This window comes from Acomys russatus, chromosome 27, assembly GCF_903995435.1.
Source record: "Acomys russatus chromosome 27, mAcoRus1.1, whole genome shotgun sequence".
NCBI lineage: Eukaryota > Metazoa > Chordata > Mammalia > Rodentia > Muridae > Acomys > Acomys russatus.
In genome coordinates this window covers 47,939,377-47,957,697 of record NC_067163.1, presented here as the reverse complement: position 1 = coordinate 47,957,697, position 18,321 = coordinate 47,939,377, and the positions used below count along the sequence as shown (strand labels likewise).

Here is an 18,321-nt window from a genome sequence, read left to right as displayed (position 1 = left end):
GCCTTTTGGTCTCCTTTTCTAGTGGCCTTTGCTGGCTTTTCTGACCTTTCCCTTTATAGTTTAGGACCCCTGTCCCACTTCTCTCACCCTGTCTTTGTTCGCTTTGATTTTTGGCTTTTGTCACCCCCAATGCACAGAATGCCTGAGACTTCGAATGGACATTAAAGCTTAGTGTTTTGGTTTTGGCTGTCTCATTCTGGCTTGTGATTTTAGCTACCTCTGCACTCCCAATCCTCACACCATCACTAACCCCCATCCCCCACCACTCCCATCTCCCCCACCATCCCCCACCACCCCACGAGAGACCCAGTGGAGGCACCAGTGAGGTTTGAGAACTTGGATTCTCTCTGCTGGAGAGCCCATAGATATTCTCTCTCTCTCTCTCTCTCTCTCTCTCTCTCTCTCTCTCTCTCTCTCTCTCTCTCCCTCCCTCTCTCTCTGTGTCTCTCTGTCTCTCCAGGGCAGCGGCCACCACGTTTTGTTGCAGTTTCATGGTGTGGGGCGTGCTGGCACCCATGTCTTTCCAATTCTCCCATTCCTCCGTGCAGCATGTAGCTGCCAGAGCGGGTTTCTCAGGGCCCTGGCAGAGAAGAGAAGCCAAAGGATAAGGACACAGGCTGACCTTGAACTCTTGGTGGCTTGCTCAGCCTCCTGAGTGTTGTGATTACAGGGCATGTGCCATCATACCTAGGTCTTCTTTGTATGACTTTTGGTTAGGTGGGTGTTGGTGGCGGTGGTTTTGAGGTGTTTTTGTTTTTGTTTTCAGTCATTCATCTTTTTTTGTTTGTTTGTTTGTTTGTTTTTTCAAGACAGGGTTTCTCTGTGTAGCCCTGGCTGTCCTGGGACTCACTCTGTAGACCAGGTTAGCATTGAACTCACAAAGTTTGGTCTGCCTCTGCCTCCCAAGTGCTGGGATTAATGGAATGCACCACCACTGCCTAACCTTCACAAGGTTCTGAAGTAGCTAGCCATACTGAGGTTCTCATGAGGGAAAAACACTCCCTAAGCTCCAGATCTGTGTGGCTCCTAACTATGTCTGGTACCTTAAGAACTCACCTTCATCTTCCTTAAGAACTGTTTGTTGTATATGGAGTCAACTGCACCATGTTTAAAATAGCAGATTGGGCCCGAGACACCGCTCTGCCAGGGTTGGTGAAAGATCCCAAGATGGCTGGTCGTAAACTTGTTCTAAAAACCATTGACTGGGTAGCTTTTGGGGAGATCATACCCCGAAACCAAAAGGCAATTGCAAACTCCCTAAAGTCCTGGAGTGAGACCCTCCACACCAGGTTGGCTAATCTGTCCGAGACACCACCAGCGATCGACTGGGCTTACTACAAGGCCAATGTGGCCAAGGTGGGCTTGGCGGATGATTGTGAAAAGAAGTGTAACACCCTGAAGATCCCGGTGCCTGAGGATAAGTACATGGCCCTGGTGAACCATGAGGAAAAAGAGGATATGAAGAACTGTGCTGAGTTCGTGTCTGGATCCCAGGTCAGGATCCAGGAATATGAGAAGCAGCTGGAGAAAATGAAGAACATAATTCCCTTTGACCAGATGACCATTGATGACTTGAGTAAAGTGTTCCCAGAAACCAAGCTAGACAAGAAGAAGCACCCATACTGGCCCCAGCAGCCCATCGAGAGCCTGTGAGGCAGGCCAGGAGGGAGCCCCAGCCGCATTGAAATAAAACATTTACATAGAAAAATAAAAAATAAAAAATAAAATAAAATAGCAGATTGTTTTGCTGAGATGCTCAGTGAAAAGTAGCATCACTCTTAAGAAAACTGGATTCAGCTGTAGAGACGGCCGAACAGACAGGAGCACCTGCTGTGTACCCCCAGCACCCTGTAAAAAGCCAAGCATGTCCATGCATGTCTGGAACCCCGAACTGAGAGACAGAGACAGGAAAATTTCAAGAGCTCACTGGCTAGCCCAGTAAGCCTCAGACTCACTGACAGCCCACCTCAAGTCAATAAGGAGGGAAGACACTAAAATCTTCCTCTGGCCACTAAAGCAATGTGCATGCGTGCCTGCACACTCACATGCTGTCCCACACATAACCCCCCAACACACACACACACCACAAATACACATGTACATACAAACGCACAACACACACAGTCAAGTCTAAAGCAGATATGATGGCTCACACCTACAATCTCAGCCTTTGAGACAGTAAGGCAGAAGAACTACTGTGAGTTCACAACAAATATGGAATCCATATTAAGTTCAGGGCATCCAGGGCTACAGAGTGACATCCTGGCTAACAATAGGAGGGAGTCAGGTAGAAAAGTGTTGGGAGTGGTGTGCAACAGGGTGGGTGACAGAGAGAGGAAAGAAAAATCCTCCCTCAACATATCATTGATACTTTCCCATCCTATATTAAACAAATGATTGCCTTTGTCTGTGCAGATGCAATATTATGCACAAGGTATAGTGGCACACACCAGACATCCCAGTCCTGGGAAGACTACAGCCAAGAGGGCAGAGAGGCTCACCCTGCGCTCAGCCTGGCCCACGCTGTGAAACCCTGCCTCAAAATGCAAAACAAGACAGACAGCAGGTGAACTTTAGCAAGGCTGCTAAAAATAATGTGGTGACTTGGATGTGAAATGTTCTCACAGACTCATGTTTGAACACTCGGTCCCTAGTTGGTGGCATTGTTTGGGCAAGTTATGGAACTTTTAGGAGGTGAAGCCTTGCTAGAGGAAGGGTGTCACTGCGGGTGGGCCTGGAGATTTTTGCAGCCTGGTTCCACTTCCTGTTCCCTCTCTGCTTCCTGTGTGTGGATGAAATGTGACCAACTAGCTTTCTGCTCCTCCCACCATGCTTTCCCTGATGCCATCCTGCCCTCCTGCCACCATGTATGCTATCCCTCTGGGACCATAAGCATTAAGAGACCCTTTTCTCCTCTAAGTTGCTTGTGGTCATGGTGTTTTACCACAGCAAAAGAAAAGTAACTGATAAAAAAATTTACCTCAATCGTCTGCAAATACTCTTATTTAGCAACAGTCTAAAAGGTTGCAGTCTTTAAAACTCAGCTTGAGATAACTATCACAATTAGACAACAAGATTTTCAACTTTCAAGGAAAAAATATCAATTAATACTGATATATGACCATTGCAAAATGTCCATTACTGAAATTTCTATGGTCTCTAAAATAGAGAATTCACACCTTTTAGATTACAACTGGTCACACGTTGTTTGTTTGAATCATGTTCATACGAAGATGGAATCATTGTTGGCATCAATTGTTTCCATTAGCAAATGGCACCCGTATGATATGATTGCCTAATTAATAGGAAAATGTGTGCTTGATCCTAATCACCATTACAACACAATCATCTCTAATTACATGGTGAGCTGTAATCCTCCGTCCACAACCAGAACATGTCCTGTGACGTATGGTGACTCTAAAAGAAACACAACGGCATGTGCCACTTCAAGAGCTTCTCCAAACCTCCCAAGAGGAATGCTCTTCTTTAAATGTTCTTCTTTCAAGTGTTTTGTCATATCCGTGTGAATAAATCCTAAAAGAGAAATGTTGATTTAGTTGAAAAGTATAGACGCTAAAGACGGCTGTCAACTCTGAGAAACAGAATTTGCTTTTGAGAATTTGACACTATTAACAAACATTGTTTAGGAACCAGCATACTGTTAGCAATTAATTAAGGGTACAATTTTATTCACTTTAACTCAGGGAATGTTTACTGAACACAAAAATGCCTGGCGCCCAAATCCCTGGCTCAGCTCTAGGCAAGCACAAAGACAATGCTGTGGAATGTAATAGGCAAATATAAACATGGATGAAATACAATGTAGTCTTTGGTAACTGTATCTATGGAAAGAGGACGTAGTTGCAGCATACTCAACTGTAATGTAATGAAGTCTGAGGAATCCCTTTATAATACTATAAAAATGATAGAGAAATGATTTTCAATCAGGTGGGGTAGAAAGTGAGAAATCATGTTGAAAAAAGGTATCCCAACAATGGTCCCATGAGCTCATTTTGCAAGCCTAATAAAAATTAGTTTGTTCCATTTACTAAGCCAAGATAATTGATGAGAGGATAGCCCAGGATTCCAAAATCCATATAAGAAAAAAGTCTTATGGTTTTATCTAATTCTGATAGAAATGTACACAAAAAAAATCAAATTTTAACTCAGTGTTAGTATATATGCAATAGTGTGTGTAGACAGCATGTTCGAAAACAAGTTCTACAGTAGCAAGTGTTATTTATTCAGAATTCAAATTGACTACAAGAAATGACTACAAGGCTGGGCTAGGCAGTAGTAGCGTACACCTTTAATCCCAGCACTCGGGAGGCAGAAGCAGGCGGATTGCTATGAGTTTGAGGCCAGCCTGGTCTACAAAGTTAGTCCAGAACAGCCAAGGCTATACAGAGAAACCCTGTCTCAAAAAAACAAAAACAAAAAGCAAAAGAAATTACTACAAGAATAGTTTGGGACAAAATATATCATTAGTAAATTTTTACCACATAGTATCTTTTTTAATAATTAATCCTAAAAAATGTTTGAGACATGGTCTTACCATGTAGACTAGGCTAGCCTACATAAAATTTACCTAAATCCACATGCCTCTGCCTCTGGAGTGCTAGGGCCAAGGGCATGTGCCACCACGGCCAGCTGCAATCACTAGGTTTTTTTTTTAAAGCATACACATGGGGAAAGTCTGTAGTTCAAGGTGATGGAAGGTCTACTGAAAGTCCGACAAGCCATGGAAAAGTCCAATGTGCACTCACAAAATTATGTTAAAACTAAATCATTTATAAATTAAACTATAAACCGACTTAAAGATACTGCCACTTACAAATGACATGTTGATAAATGTGAGCTAAATACTGCATTTGGCTGCTAATTTATGTGACACTATAATTAACTTTTCTTTGGGTTTTCATTTACAAAACTCAAACATTTTCTTTAAAATCTTGTGAGATAGAATTGTATCTCACATAATATCTGAGGTCGTGAGAGGTTACTGGGGAAATGTGGAGACAACTGGAAGGTCCATCAGCAAGGAATGGGTTAAGACCTGACCCACCCGCAGCATAGAATAGAGCTCAGTAGTCATGTCATAAACGAAGTCTCACGTCTATAATCTTAAACACATTCCAACGTGCTAACGCTCTCATCTGATTATCACTGGACACCGGCGTCACAGTGGTTACCAGAATTATACACCAGGTGACGCTTTCTTTGTACTTCCGCTCTTTAAGCTAGCTACACTCTACCTATATCTCTATTTCTATGTTTTGCACTCAGATAAAATTATTGAAAAAAATATGAACACTATGAGTTACAGATGGTCTATAACGAGGGCCAGAAATAACAGAACTAATTTTGTGTTACTTGTGTCTGCCTGTGAGAATACACTGCGAAACACAACCCCCTCTGCCATAAAAATCCCAGCACATTTATTTGGAAAGCTAGCAGCATTTCCTTTCATCTTCAGTACCGTGGACACAGGAGGGGAGGAAAGCAGCAGCTGACACAGTTAAAGCCGGCACGTCTCTGCAGACCTTCAAGTGTGAGCAAACCTGTTGTTCTGAGACAGGGTCTCATGGTGTAGCCCTGGCTGGCCTGGAACTCCCTGAGTGGAGGCTCATCTCAAACTCACAGGGACCCATCTGCCTCCACCTCCAGAGTGCTGGGATTAAGGCAGTGTGCCACCACATCCGGCTCAATGATGAAGTTTAGTCTTCCAGAGGAGCCAGAATCCAGCAGAATCCAATCCTCTCAAGAACCCGTGGGTTTAATGAAATCCAATGCTGTGTGTTAGCAAACTTCTTCTCAACAGTGAACCCTATAATCACCTCAGATTATAAAAGCTGATTAAAATGAAATTATTAATGTTAATGCTAAATTTTTCCTGTTACAGTCCCTAGCCTAAGGCTCAGGGAACAGTGCAGGAGGAGGAGTGGGGGGGGCATGGTGAAAAGATTATAAAAGTCAGAGGACCAGGACATTTGCTATGAAGTAAGGTGGTTTTTTTTGTTTTTTTTTTTTTTTTTTTTCCTGCATATGACAGGGAATCTTGCCCCCATGAAATCTCAACAGTATGGTCACCTAAGCAGGACCTGAGCAATGACAACACCAGCTGCCCCAGCAGCATGGACCCTGAGATGACAGGCCACTGAGCAAAGGAGAATGAGGATCCCCCAGGGACGAGCCTCACAATGATCCAACCCCAGGCTGTCAGTCCTAAATACAAACGCTTGCAAGCCAGCTAAAGGACTCAGCAGGCTGCACATGTATCTACCTGTGTCACAGCAGGAAGTGAACAAAAAGTCGTGATTGGAGAGAGGGAGAAGGGGAAGACACAAGAGTTGGAGGGGGAGAGGGAGGAACGCAAATGATGAAAACACAGTATTCGTGGAAGATAATCTCTTTTTTTTTTTTGGTTTTTCGAAACAGGGTTTCTCTGTGTAGCCTTGACTGTCCTGGACTCTCTTTGTAGACCAGGCTGGCCTCGAACTCACAGAGATCCGCCTGCCTCCCGAGTGCTGGGATTAAAGGCGATAATCTCATTTTTTTTTTAATCATAAAACAAAAATCAAATTCACAATACAACTATCTTTATCTTTTAAAAATTCGAACAAAACTGCCATAAAGTGTGTCACACTAACTCTATAAACTCAGCAGAAAACGAATGGTTACTTTAATTTTAAAAAACAAACCACAAGAAACCACAGGAGGGCCGGGCATGGTGGTGCACACCTTTAATCCCAGCACTAGGGAGGCAGAGGCAGGCGGATCGCTGTGAGTTCGAGGTGAGCCTGGTCTACAAAGTGAGTCTGAGGCAAGCCTAGTCTACAAAGTGAGTCCAACCCAGCCAAGGCTACACAGAGAAATCCTGTCTCGAAAAACCAAAAAATAAAAAAGAAACTAACTAACTAACTAACTAACTAACTAACTACAGAAGCCATTGGTTTATGGCCACTCTTAGTACAGGGTGGCAACTTTGAGGCCGACTTCCAAGTGGCTGTGGGTGCTTGCTGTGGTGGGAGGACCACTGGACTCGGGTTCACGAATCAAGATTCTGTCCCAGCTCTCTGCTACTGTCAATCTGTGAGTGAAGGAAAACGTGCACTAACCAATACAGGATATATCACAAATGAATACTCTGATCAAAGATGGTGGGACCCCTGAAGTTTCCTTCTGCCTGTACACTGTTGGCTTTTGAATAAGAAATCATCATGACTGTAACTCTACTGGAAGATTAAGAACTGAACTCCCTGGGAAAGCCCTCGCTTCTTACATATGCATTACATACAAGCAGGCATGTGGCCATTCACTACACAACAGGCGTCTCCTCCACGGCTCCGGCTTGAAAATAAGGATGGCAGTTGAAGAGGGAGTTACCACAGCCTTTCTAGAGTAGCAAATCTCACTGGAAGCCGCTGACCATAGCTAAACAGCAATAAAGTCTAAACGCAAAGCGGCATGAGACACCGTGTTGAAAGGAAGGGACCGGCTGATGGGCCGGCTCAGCGGATAAAGGCGCTTGCTGCAAACACCCAATGACCTGAGTTCCATGCCCACGACATATGCAAAGGTGGGTGGAGAGAACAGATTCCTGGGGCTCTTCTCTGACCTCGAGTGAACTGTAGCATGTGTGCACATGTGGCACAAATGATAAATGTTTTGGATTTGTTTGTTTGTTTGTTTGTTTTCTAAGGAAGGAAAGAATTTGCCCTGCTATGCTAGTGTTTCCTCATACTTTATGTTTAGCGTGGAAAACAAACATTTGCCTAAAGATCTTTTTCTTTGATGTGCAATGTCTTTTTAATTAGTAGTTTATTTTACTGCATTTTTAGGTTTACGGAACTATTGAGCAAACGTTGCTGTGCTGCTCACACTGCCCTCACCCCTTGCTTGCTCCATTTCCCCTGTTACCAGCATCTTACCTTGGTGTGGCTTACATGCTACAACTGAGCAATTCTAGTGACACATTGGCAGATAAAATCCATGGAATACAAGATGTGCGGTCATCCCTTAGCTGTCTATATGGGTTCAAACAAACACTCTTGTCGTGTTGCCCAGCACTACACAACCACACAAAGTATTACTCCCACCTCCTCCATCAGCTGCCTCTCAGACCTCAGATATCTGTTCAGCAGAAGTTAAGTTTTAAAATGTTAAGCTAGTCTCTTATGATAAATTACTCAGGGCTGCACCAAATGTCAATGTTCTCTTATGCCGAAGCTTGTGAACCATGTAATCCTCACTTAGGAATATATTCACAGCCCAACGCACTACATATCAAGAATCTCTCAGGGGCCCTCCACCTCATATTACCAGAGCTGAGAGCAGACATTAGTGGTCCCTAAACAGCCTGCACACCCATCTACGCTGTCTTACTTTCCTGTCTGCCTTCTCTCCTTGGCCCCCAAAGACTTTCTCCCATATCGTTCTGCATATTTGCAGAGCTCTGGACGTTGTGTCCTACTCCCCCACTGTGCAATCTATGTATTTACAAAGACTTGAAATGGCGATAAAAGCGACAGGTCACCGGTAGGTGCCACTGTGCAACAGAGGACACTCCTGCATTGCTTCACTGGCTACAAAAGCCGCCATCCCTCAAATCAAGAGACAGTAAGTGAAATGGCAAGCACTGTATGTAGCAGCTTACAGCAAAGACACTACACTTCACCACCAGATGTACAAAGACACACCCAGCAGAGTGGGATGGGGCGCAGCTGGGATCAAACTAGTGCTCCAGGCACTAGGCCACACCCCAAAGACCACCATTAAAATATGAACTCTTTAGTCTGGGGTGCACTGGCTCCTAAAAACAAGCATGTGGTTCTTGTCCCGTGGAATTTATGTTTTATAATCTATGAAGAAAGTACATTTTATTGCTTCGTTTTATTACTAGTGATTGCTTATGGTCAATCAATCAAATATTATTTCCCACAGTCATTGATTTCCAATTAGTGAGATTCCTCCATGTTGACAACTTTACTTTATGTGGCAAGTAGTAAATCCCAAAGCTCAGCACGTACTGGTATGTAAAGAACAGCCAAGGGTTTAGGATGGAGTGACGACCTAATCAATTATTTATCTTGTTCTCTGGTTTTCAACTGTGTTCCTGCTCATCAGAACCACCACTTGAAGTCAACTAGGAAAACTTGACATAAAAAGAAACAAACAAAAGCCTGAGGGCTGAGAAGACGGCTTGGTGTGTAAAACACCTATTGTCTTAGCGTCCGGCCCTCAATCTGGATACCCTGAACCCACATCAAAGCCAGGCATGGCAGCACCAGGGGACCAGCACTGGGGACCCAGAGATGACAAACAGATCACAGGGGCTCACTGGTCTCAGGCAACCTCACTTAGGCAGTGAGCTTCAGGCTCAGTGAGAGGGCCTGTCTCAAAAAAGTAGTGAAGTGATTGACGGCCCTGCACATGTGAGTCTGTGGGAAGTACACCATGAGTGCACATCTGTTATCTCTATTTCAAGAAGCTGATAGATCTCAGAATCAAAATTAAGTCAAGATATAACTTACAGAATTGATTAACCTTGTTATTTCAATCTGCACTATGAAAGAAGATACGCATGAATGTGTACGAATATTATCTACGACACAGTATTACAAAGGCTATCCTACTAAGTGGCCACTTTTTAAGCAACAGATTTTTATCCCCAATATGAACTGCACTGAAAAAATAAGAGCTTTACAAAAGACTCTGTGGCACTTCCATAATACCCTGGAAACACCTTTGTATACAAAGTGGATTCCCCGCCATTCTTGACATTGCCTTGACAACTAGCCCACGGCAGGCACTCCTCAGCAGCATCTTCCTAGCGGAGGAGGGCACATCGCTACTTCACCTTCAGCTCATCACATGCAGTGCTTTGTTGGTCTACGTCTTTCTGACTGTATTCCGCATCCTGCAGCAGAAACGTCTCACTCTGTCCTCCTGGACCTCGCCCAGCCTTGACACAGAGACACAGAGGAAGACACAGAGGATGTTCGCTGCAGGAGTGAGTCCATGTGAACTGGGAAGAAGGGCCTTGCTCTCCGCCAGTTAGCTCTTGTATCACCAAAAATTAACTTCTCCTTATTCATGCCACAGAAGGCAAGTCCATGCCGTCACAAACCACAGATAAAGCATCCCATAGATGGCTAGCTCAGCCAACACTAACAGTGGCAGCCCGCATGCAGCATACAGAAGCAGAGAGCCAGGCCAAGACAATGGCAAGGCAGCTTCACAGGGAAAGCTTTTGTTTCGGGGTCCTTTCCCTGCTTCCTTCAAAAGGACACATCTAAGCTATAACAGCTACTAAACACTCACGGATTTGGAAAGTCTGAACTTAGCTAGTCTGTGACTAAGCAAGAAACTGGAGTGAAGGGATGTTGGACAACAAAGAGGTTCACAGAGCATCCTGAAAAACACCTGTTGCCAGCCAAGGACAATACTTGCAGTAAACTTCGAACCCCTACAGTTATCTCATGAAGTTTTCACTGACCTGGCGCAACCACATTCACTCTGACTTTCTTCCGTGCAACCTCTTTAGCAAGCGAGCGTGAAAATCCAATGAGGCCTCCTTTGCTGGCGCTGTACACGGACTGACCGGTGTTGCCTTTTAAGCCAGTAATACTTCCTGCAAGAAAAGACGAAATGAAGCAAGGGCAAACCAACCGGTTTGTTACTGAAAATTCTTATAATATACAGTCAACAAATCAGAAAGGTAAAGCTCACCTCCCTCCATTCTTTGCTAAAATGAGGAACTGCAACCACTGTCCTTTGAGGCATAACATTTACAAGGCTCAATCTGATCTAGGCACACAGGGCAAAGAGACGCTGACAGAAAGTGGTACGAAACCGCCAGGAACAGGGAAGACGCTGCATGGTTTGTTGGAAAGGTTGGACACGATGAATGCTGGGTCTGACAGTGTGGCGGTTTGAATGAGAAATGTCCCTCTATGCTCAGACTGCTGAACGCCTGGCCCCCAGTTTGGGCAGTATGAGGAGGTGTGGCCTTGAGGGAGTGTATCGTAGGGGTAGGGTGAGCTTTAGGAGTGTGTGCCTTCACCCTGCTTCCAGCTCTCCCTCAACTGGTGCTTATGGTTGAGGTGTCACCTCTCGGCTTCCTGCTTCTGCCACCACTCCTGCTGCTGGCCTCCCTACCTCCCCACCGTGATGGCCTGACATCCATCCCTCAGGGACCATAGGCTAAAATAAACTTTCTTCTGTAACTTGTCTTGGTCATGGTGTTTTATCACAGCAACAGAAAAGTAACAAACACAGGCAGAAGTTAAAGCGAGAAGATGTAACATTCGGGCTGATTAATTTTATAATTCTACCATGGATGTAAGTATCCACCTACAAGAATGAGCCCAGTAAATTTAAACTCCTGTCGATGAAAACTGACCATGCAAACGTCGTTAAACTGGGAAATTTTGCTAATTTCATTTATATGTATGTACCTTATCCTTCCGACTAAACAGTCCTCCGTGACCTTGTCTAATAAACACGTAAGAATAATTTATAATTCAAATATCAATTGTATGCAAATACATGCCTGCAAAACAGAAGTAAGGAAGTAATTTTCTGCACCACTGGCCTGTGCTTATAATATAAAAACTGAACAAGAAACACACACACACACACACACACACACACACACACACACACACACACACACAAAATTGAAATTACATTAGAAAAAGAGAGTATTTTACTTTTTTATTACAATCAAGAAGCTCAATGTTGAAGTATTTACCTGTACCATACAGTCAATCACTACTTGATGACAGTAATTCACCCCAGGAAATACACTGGGAGGTGTTTTCACAGTGCTAAGAGCAGCCATAGTATGCTTACATAAAGCAAGCCTAGGTATAGCCCACTTCTTCTGCCTACATAGTATCTCCTACTGCTGCCAAGCTACAAACCTATGTAACATGAATGCACACAAGATCAGCAGACAATGATGGGCATATGTGTACCTAAGCATGAAGAAGAGAAAAAGTAGTGTGTGCTTGGGGTGGGCGGTGTCACCACCATCATAGCCTACAGAACCACTGTCATGTACTGCCCTCCACCCACTGCGTTGTCACACAGCACTTTACCAAATGTGGTACCTCAGTTAAGAGAGGAAGAGAACTGTATGGCACAGGAAGAAACAAAAGCCATCAGGTTAAGGAAAGGGGTGGACAAGAAGAGGGGGCGTGTGAGAGAAAAAGAGACAAAAAGGGAAGTTCCAATATGACAGACAGGCAAAACAGGAAGCTCTCATAACTAGCTCTCGGGCCACACTCCATTTGCATTTGGTCAAAGTAATGACTTCTGAAATATCAGTAAGTCTGCAAGGTCAGCCTTTCTGAAGGGCTTTTCTATGGAGTAAGTATGTTCACGTATTATAAATGCAGCAGCCTTAGCAACATCCGAAGATTGACAAGTCTGAAGAGCCCAAAATATGAACTCGCTACGTCAGAAGGCCACAGGTCACCGATTCCTCCTAAGAGACCCTCACATCCCCTTTTGCAGCCTTTTGTCTGTCTGTCTGTCTGTCTGTTTTGAGACAGGGTTTCTCTGTATATCCTTGGCTGTCCTGGACTCACTTTGTACGGCTGGACTCGAACACAGAGAGATCTGCCTGCCTCTGCCTCCCCAAGCACTGGAATTACAGGCGTGCATCACCACGCTGGGCTCTTTTGCAGCCTTTTAAGGTACTGCCCATTGCTTTAAAATAAAAAGCAGATGGTATGCTATAATTGTCAAGTACCACGGTGGCACACACCTTTAATCCCAGCACTCGGGAGGCAGAGGCAGGCGGATTGCTGTTGAGTTCGAGGCCAGCCTGGTCTACAAAGTGAGTCTAGGACAGCCAAGGCCACACAGAGAAACCCTGTCTTGAAAAACCAAAAAGATAAAAAATTTAAAAAGCAAAAACAAAATAATTGTCAAGTACTGAACTGAAATCAAACCCCATATTACTCTCCATTTTCTGCTATATGAGCAAGAACCCCAAAACACCTCTCTTTTAATATCTGCCCAATAATAGTGCTTAAAGCTTGTTGAATAAATATAATAGGTCTCTGTGTCAACCATTTGGGAGGTAGGGTGAGTATTTTAAAAGGCCATTACAAATACCATAATCCAACTATTATGGGTATGTCAAAGGGAAGAGGGTGCCTGATTTCTCTTGAAAATTGAAACTGATAACAAAATTGAGACGACAGTCGTGTACAGCAAGTCTGCTGGATGTGCACAGCTGTGGCCTCTCCCACTCCATCCAGTCTCAGGACACTGAACCTAGAAGGTATTTATCACATGGCTTTACTGTCATTTTTTAATACTTAGTAAAGTCACTCATTTAATGCTGACTTCTGTTGAGATGTACACGTGTGAGTTCTGTCTCATTCATTAATCAGTTACATACTTTTCCATAGGTAACAGAAGGCTAAATTTCTTCCAAATGTTACTGCTGACCGAGTTAACCAGGGGATGAAGTACTCACCTACATTGACAATGGACCCACCCTGCTGAATCATGGTCCTCATGGCCGCTTTACACGTCAGCATGGAGCCCAGGAGGTTAGTGTGGAGCTGTGGCAGCATGTCTTCAGCTTTCGTTCTTACTAACAGACTATCTCTAAAAAAGAGAAACAGCAGGCGCATTAACAACTCCATCAGAAAAAACAGGGCTAGAGAACGGGCTCAGCAGCAAAGAGTTCCGACTGCTCTTTCAGGAGAATGGAGTCTGGTTCCGCGGAGACCCGTCCGCGTGTATAGGCTCACAATCAGCTGTACCTCCAGCTCCTGGGTACTAAACATCCACTTTAGAACTCCACAGGCAACTGCACTCAGATGCACATGCACACACACAATTTTAAAACAGCAAAAGGTAAAAAAGAAAAAAAAAATTTTTTTGGAGACAGGGTTTCTCTGTGTTGCCTTGGCTGTCCTGGACTCGCTTTGAGGACCAGGCTGGTCTCGAACTTACAGTGATCTGCCTGCCTCTGCCTCCTGCTGGAATTACAGGCATGTGCCACCATGCTCAGCTGTAAATATTTTTTAAAAATCAAGCCAAAACATATACATACAATTCTGATTTAAAATACAGTATAAGGTGTGCTTTCTAGCTAAGTGCTGGGCAGTCCCATTTTGAACTTGGCTTTAAAATCACTAAATTAGATATTGATGAGACAGAATGGAACCACTCGGAAGGTAGGGTCCTCCACCTCTCTGCTAGAGTGACAAATATTGCCAGTAGCTAAACAGAGTAGCAAGCAGCCAAATGTACTAAGCTACTACCAGTTTGGCCTTGTTTCAAGAGACTTGATGCCCTATGAGCATATACAGGGGGAGGAGGTCCCCCTCAGTCACAATCAAAGGGGAGGGGGGTAAGGGGAAAATGGGAGGGAGGGAGGACTGAGAGGATACAAGGGATGGGATAACAATTGAGATGTAATATGAATAAATTAATAAAATATATTTTAAAACAAATAAAAAATAGACTATGATTCTAAATATTTTCTCTTAAACTCATCTTTAAAAATATAACAACCCCTACCCTATTATTATGATTATGATTATTACATTTATTATTCTGTACATTAGTACTAAGCTCACTGTGATCAATGGAACTCACAACACTGGTTTTCTATGAGAGAAGCTGAGCGATTCTTCCGTTACGCTGGGTGACACGCTGGTGATGGAAAGTTAGGCCTGATGCAACTGGGCATTATCTAACATAGGAGAGAAGGACTCGAGACATGGCTCAGGGTTAGAGCACATCCTGACCTTACAGAGGACCCACGTTCAGTTCCGAGCACACACGTCAAGTAGCTCACAAGCGCCTGTATCTCCAGCTCCAGGGGACTTGACACCCTCTTTTAGCCTCTGTGGGAACCTACACACATGTCTACATACTAACATGCAGACACACACACACACACACACACACTTTTTAAATAAAAGAATTATTGATTGACAATTTTCAAAATAAGCCTTTCCAATGAGAAAACAGCTAAATACATGATCTTACACTGTGGTGTTTTGAATGAGAATGGTGCCCATAGGCTCATATATTTGAACAGTTGGTCCCCAGTTTGGGAAAGACTGGGAAGTATGGCCTTGTTTGGGGAGCTATGTCCTGGGAGTGGGCTTTGAGGTTTCAAAACACTGGCTGGCCCCTGTTCCCACTGTGGTCCATCTCTGCCTCCTATATGCAGATCACGGCATGGGCTCACAGTTCTTGCTGGCACCATGGCTTTGCTCTACCAAACAGGACTCTTTAACACTCTAAAAAAACGTAACTCCAAACTAAACACTTTGTTTTATACATTGCCTTGAGTCATGACATTTTGTCACAGCAACAGAAAAGTCACTAAGTCATAGATGTATTTAAAAAGTCTTCTTTATAAACATATCAGAATTTTATCTCAATCTTTGACTAACCTGTTTATACCAGCTGCGTTTACCAAGAACTTTACTGGACCTAAACGTTTCTCCATCTCTTCAAATGTATTTTGAACATCCTGCTCCTTTGCAACATCACAGCTAAAGGCCAAGTGGTTTCCTACAAAACAGAGTTAAATCAGAATTACCTATAAGCCTTAACTTGGGTTTCAATTTTTTTTTTTTTTTTCTTTATGATTAGGTGATAAGGAAAGCTTGTGCTGATCCTAGAGATGAAAGCGTGCCATGGGCTCCTGCCTTCACTGACCACCTAATGAAAGGGATGGAGTGGAAAGAATTGCTCAAGAAAAAATGAGGTTTTGTTTCTTCCTTCTTTTGTGTCTGTTTCTGCTCTGAGACAAGGGCTTCCTGTATTGCCTAGGCCGCCCTCAAAACTCAGGCTCATCTCCCTTCAGCCTGCCAATGCTAGGATTACAGTGGGCACATAAAATAAAACATTACAGGAAACTGAATTTAACTTTAGATCTCTCTTGCTGGGCCCAGTGGTCCCAGGCTAGCCCCAATGTTGGAGCATGCTGGACTCCTAAGTCCGTGACTATCCTGGGTGAGTGAGACCTCAAATCCTCAAGAAGATAAACTTTAGAAAGTTTAAAAATAAAAACAGTTGGGGCCAGCAAGATGGCTCACTGGGTAAGAGCACTTTCCACCAAGCCTGACAATCTGGGCTGAACCCTTGGCACTCACATGATGGAAGGGGAGAACAGGCTGGCCTCTGACTCCACACGTGCACAATGGCATATATGTATCCACCCAGCCAAATAAATAAAGGTAATTTTGAAAGCTACAATAAACTCTGGGCATGGTAACTAGTGCGTGGTGGCGCACCTGCAGTCCCAGCACTGAGACGGGAGATTGCTGCCACAAGCTTGTGACCAGCGTGGGCAAGGGAGGTGGCTCTGTAAACATTACTGTTCCCTCTCACCGTACACAGGTAAAGAATCCTCTATTGAATAAGCTACCATGTTAAAACATATGCTCCTCAGTTTATGATAGGGATACAGCCAAGATGAATCAACTGTATGTTGGAGATTCACAGAGCCGCAGGTAGCTAGCACCAGGGAGCAAGGTGGAGCATCGGTTGCCTAGCAAACTGGAGCAGTGCTGACTGGGTGCTGAGGCTTGTGTTGGCGGCCAGGGTGAACAGATAGCATAGCGGTGCTCCCGTGTGTACCCAGCAATGAGGAAGCAGAGGCCAGATCCGGATCCAAAGCAAGACTAGGCTGCGTAGGAAACGAGACCCTGTGTTCAGGAAAGCTGAAGGCACACACCACACTGCAGGCTCAGCGTGTACTCTGCACAGAAGATGTCACTGTCACACCATAGTAAGGTGGTCTCAGCAATGGGAAGACTGAGGTAGAGAGTCACTTCAAAGCCAGTTTGAGTTACATTATCAAGGGTGTTTCCATATATGTAAATAAATACAGCAAGGCGCCGGATAGTCCCTCAGACCTATAATACCCAATGCTTTCCTGATGGTGACGTGTATTTTTCTCCATTCTAGTACCGCTGTCTGCCACGTTGTCTTCTCACAATACTTAAACGTACAATGCAATGACTAATCTATTATTAGTAATAAGGGTGGGGTGAAGGTGCCACCCGGAATGGAATACAATTAAAAGGATCTGGGGAAACATGTCAGTAACTGATTAAAGTGTTTGGTCGATTTGGGAAAGCAACCCTGACCTATCAACTGGCTGGTACTCAAAGACTTTCGGTTGTCCTGTGCCTTCGCATAGGGTTAAGAAGATACCTCAGCAAAATGCAGCCTAGCCATTTCTCCCTGGTAGCCTGACTTTCCTGACTTCACTCCTTTCAGTCTGATGGAGGCTATTCTCCTACCAGAGGCCCGAGCAAGACGCTCTCAATGTCAGCATTGGCCCTGGGGAGATAGCTACAGAAACACTGAGGGCTTGGCCATGGGCCTTGAACGATCTGGGTCGCAGACTGGTGTACAAGGCTCTGAAGCTCGTGGCCTCGATGACTGGCACCGCAGCGCGGCGGGGACATTTCTTCCTGTACCTACCGCCGAGCTCGCCGGCGGCGGCTTTGGCCACTTCCAGGTTTCTGGAGACGATCGCCAGGCGATAACCCTTCTTGGCCATTAACTGGGCTACAGCCCTGCCGATCCCCCGGGAACCTCCAAAAACCGCACAGACTTTGTCCATCTTGGAGCCCCCGGACCCGCAAGGCGGATACCTAGGATTCAGAACTTGTAATTAAAGAAACAGGGCAAAGGGGAAAAAAGAGTCAGCACTCCCTTTACAGAGCCGACCAAGGCACATAGCAGAGCGGGAAGAGTTAGACGTCAGCACTCACGGACGAGGGTTGCATTGAACCCTGGGATTTGTAGTCCTGCGCGCCTGCTTGTGAGCCTTGCAGTAACAGCTGCTGGTGCCTCTTCCCCTGCCTGGGTGCCTGGATGGTTGATTGGCACTGGGGACCAAAGGAGCTTTGCTCAGATATAATAGTGTTTCTAAAACCGTGGACTTTCCAGGGCAAACAGTAGTTAGCAGCCACACTGTGTCCTTTTGGGTGTGGACCTGCCTTGGCTCACCCACATTTTTTACTGCCGACAAAACCTGTTAGAAAAGTGTGAGGTGACTCCCCCAAGTTACTACAGACTTTGGCTTTGCACTGCAATGTTATTATGAGGGTAGATGCCCTGTCAAAGAACACTAGCCAAGTGTGGTGGCTCAGGCCTATATTCCCAGCACTCAAAAGGCTGAGGCAAAGGGATTGCTGAGAATTCAAGGCTAGCCTGGTCTAGAGAGTGAGATCCTGTCTCAAAGAAAGAACATTGTATAGAGGGGTTCAACAAATGTCTGTGCTCCTCTTTTTGAGGAAGAAACCTTCTATGTTACCG

The 18,321-nt window shown here is 44.6% G+C and overlaps 2 protein-coding genes across 2 annotated transcripts; one reads left to right on the top strand and one right to left on the bottom strand.

The window, feature by feature from the left end:
• The first annotated feature begins 1,135 nt into the window (after positions 1 to 1,135).
• Positions 1,136 to 1,674, top strand: LOC127209972 (ATP synthase subunit d, mitochondrial-like). Its single transcript, XM_051169627.1, has one exon. The coding sequence runs from the start codon at positions 1,168 to 1,170 to the stop codon at positions 1,651 to 1,653; it is 486 nt and encodes a 161-aa protein (XP_051025584.1). The 5' UTR covers positions 1,136 to 1,167; the 3' UTR covers positions 1,654 to 1,674.
• A 1,470-nt stretch (positions 1,675 to 3,144) lies between these two features.
• On the bottom strand, positions 3,145 to 17,756 carry Cbr4 (carbonyl reductase 4). The gene is made up of 5 exons (XM_051169865.1): positions 17,482 to 17,756; positions 15,438 to 15,558; positions 13,496 to 13,629; positions 10,499 to 10,633; positions 3,145 to 3,534 (listed from the first exon to the last, which is right to left on the bottom strand). The coding sequence occupies exons 1-5, from the start codon at positions 17,621 to 17,623 to the stop codon at positions 3,356 to 3,358; spliced, it is 711 nt and encodes a 236-aa protein (XP_051025822.1). The 5' UTR covers positions 17,624 to 17,756; the 3' UTR covers positions 3,145 to 3,355.
• Between the last annotated feature and the right edge of the window lie 565 nt (positions 17,757 to 18,321).

Coding starts and splice junctions, on each gene's coding strand:
- LOC127209972 (XM_051169627.1), top strand. CDS start 1,168: ATGGCTGGTCGTAAACTTGTTCTAAAAACCATTGACTGGGTAGCTTTT.
- Cbr4 (XM_051169865.1), bottom strand. CDS start 17,623: ATGGACAAAGTCTGTGCGGTTTTTGGAGGTTCCCGGGGGATCGGCAGG. Junction 15,559..17,481: donor CGCCGCCGGCGAGCTCGGCG/GTAGGTACAGGA, acceptor TCTGTTTTGTAG/GAAACCACTTGGCCTTTAGC. Junction 3,535..10,498: donor AGTGAATGTGGTTGCGCCAG/GTCAGTGAAAAC, acceptor TTTCTCTTTTAG/GATTTATTCACACGGATATG.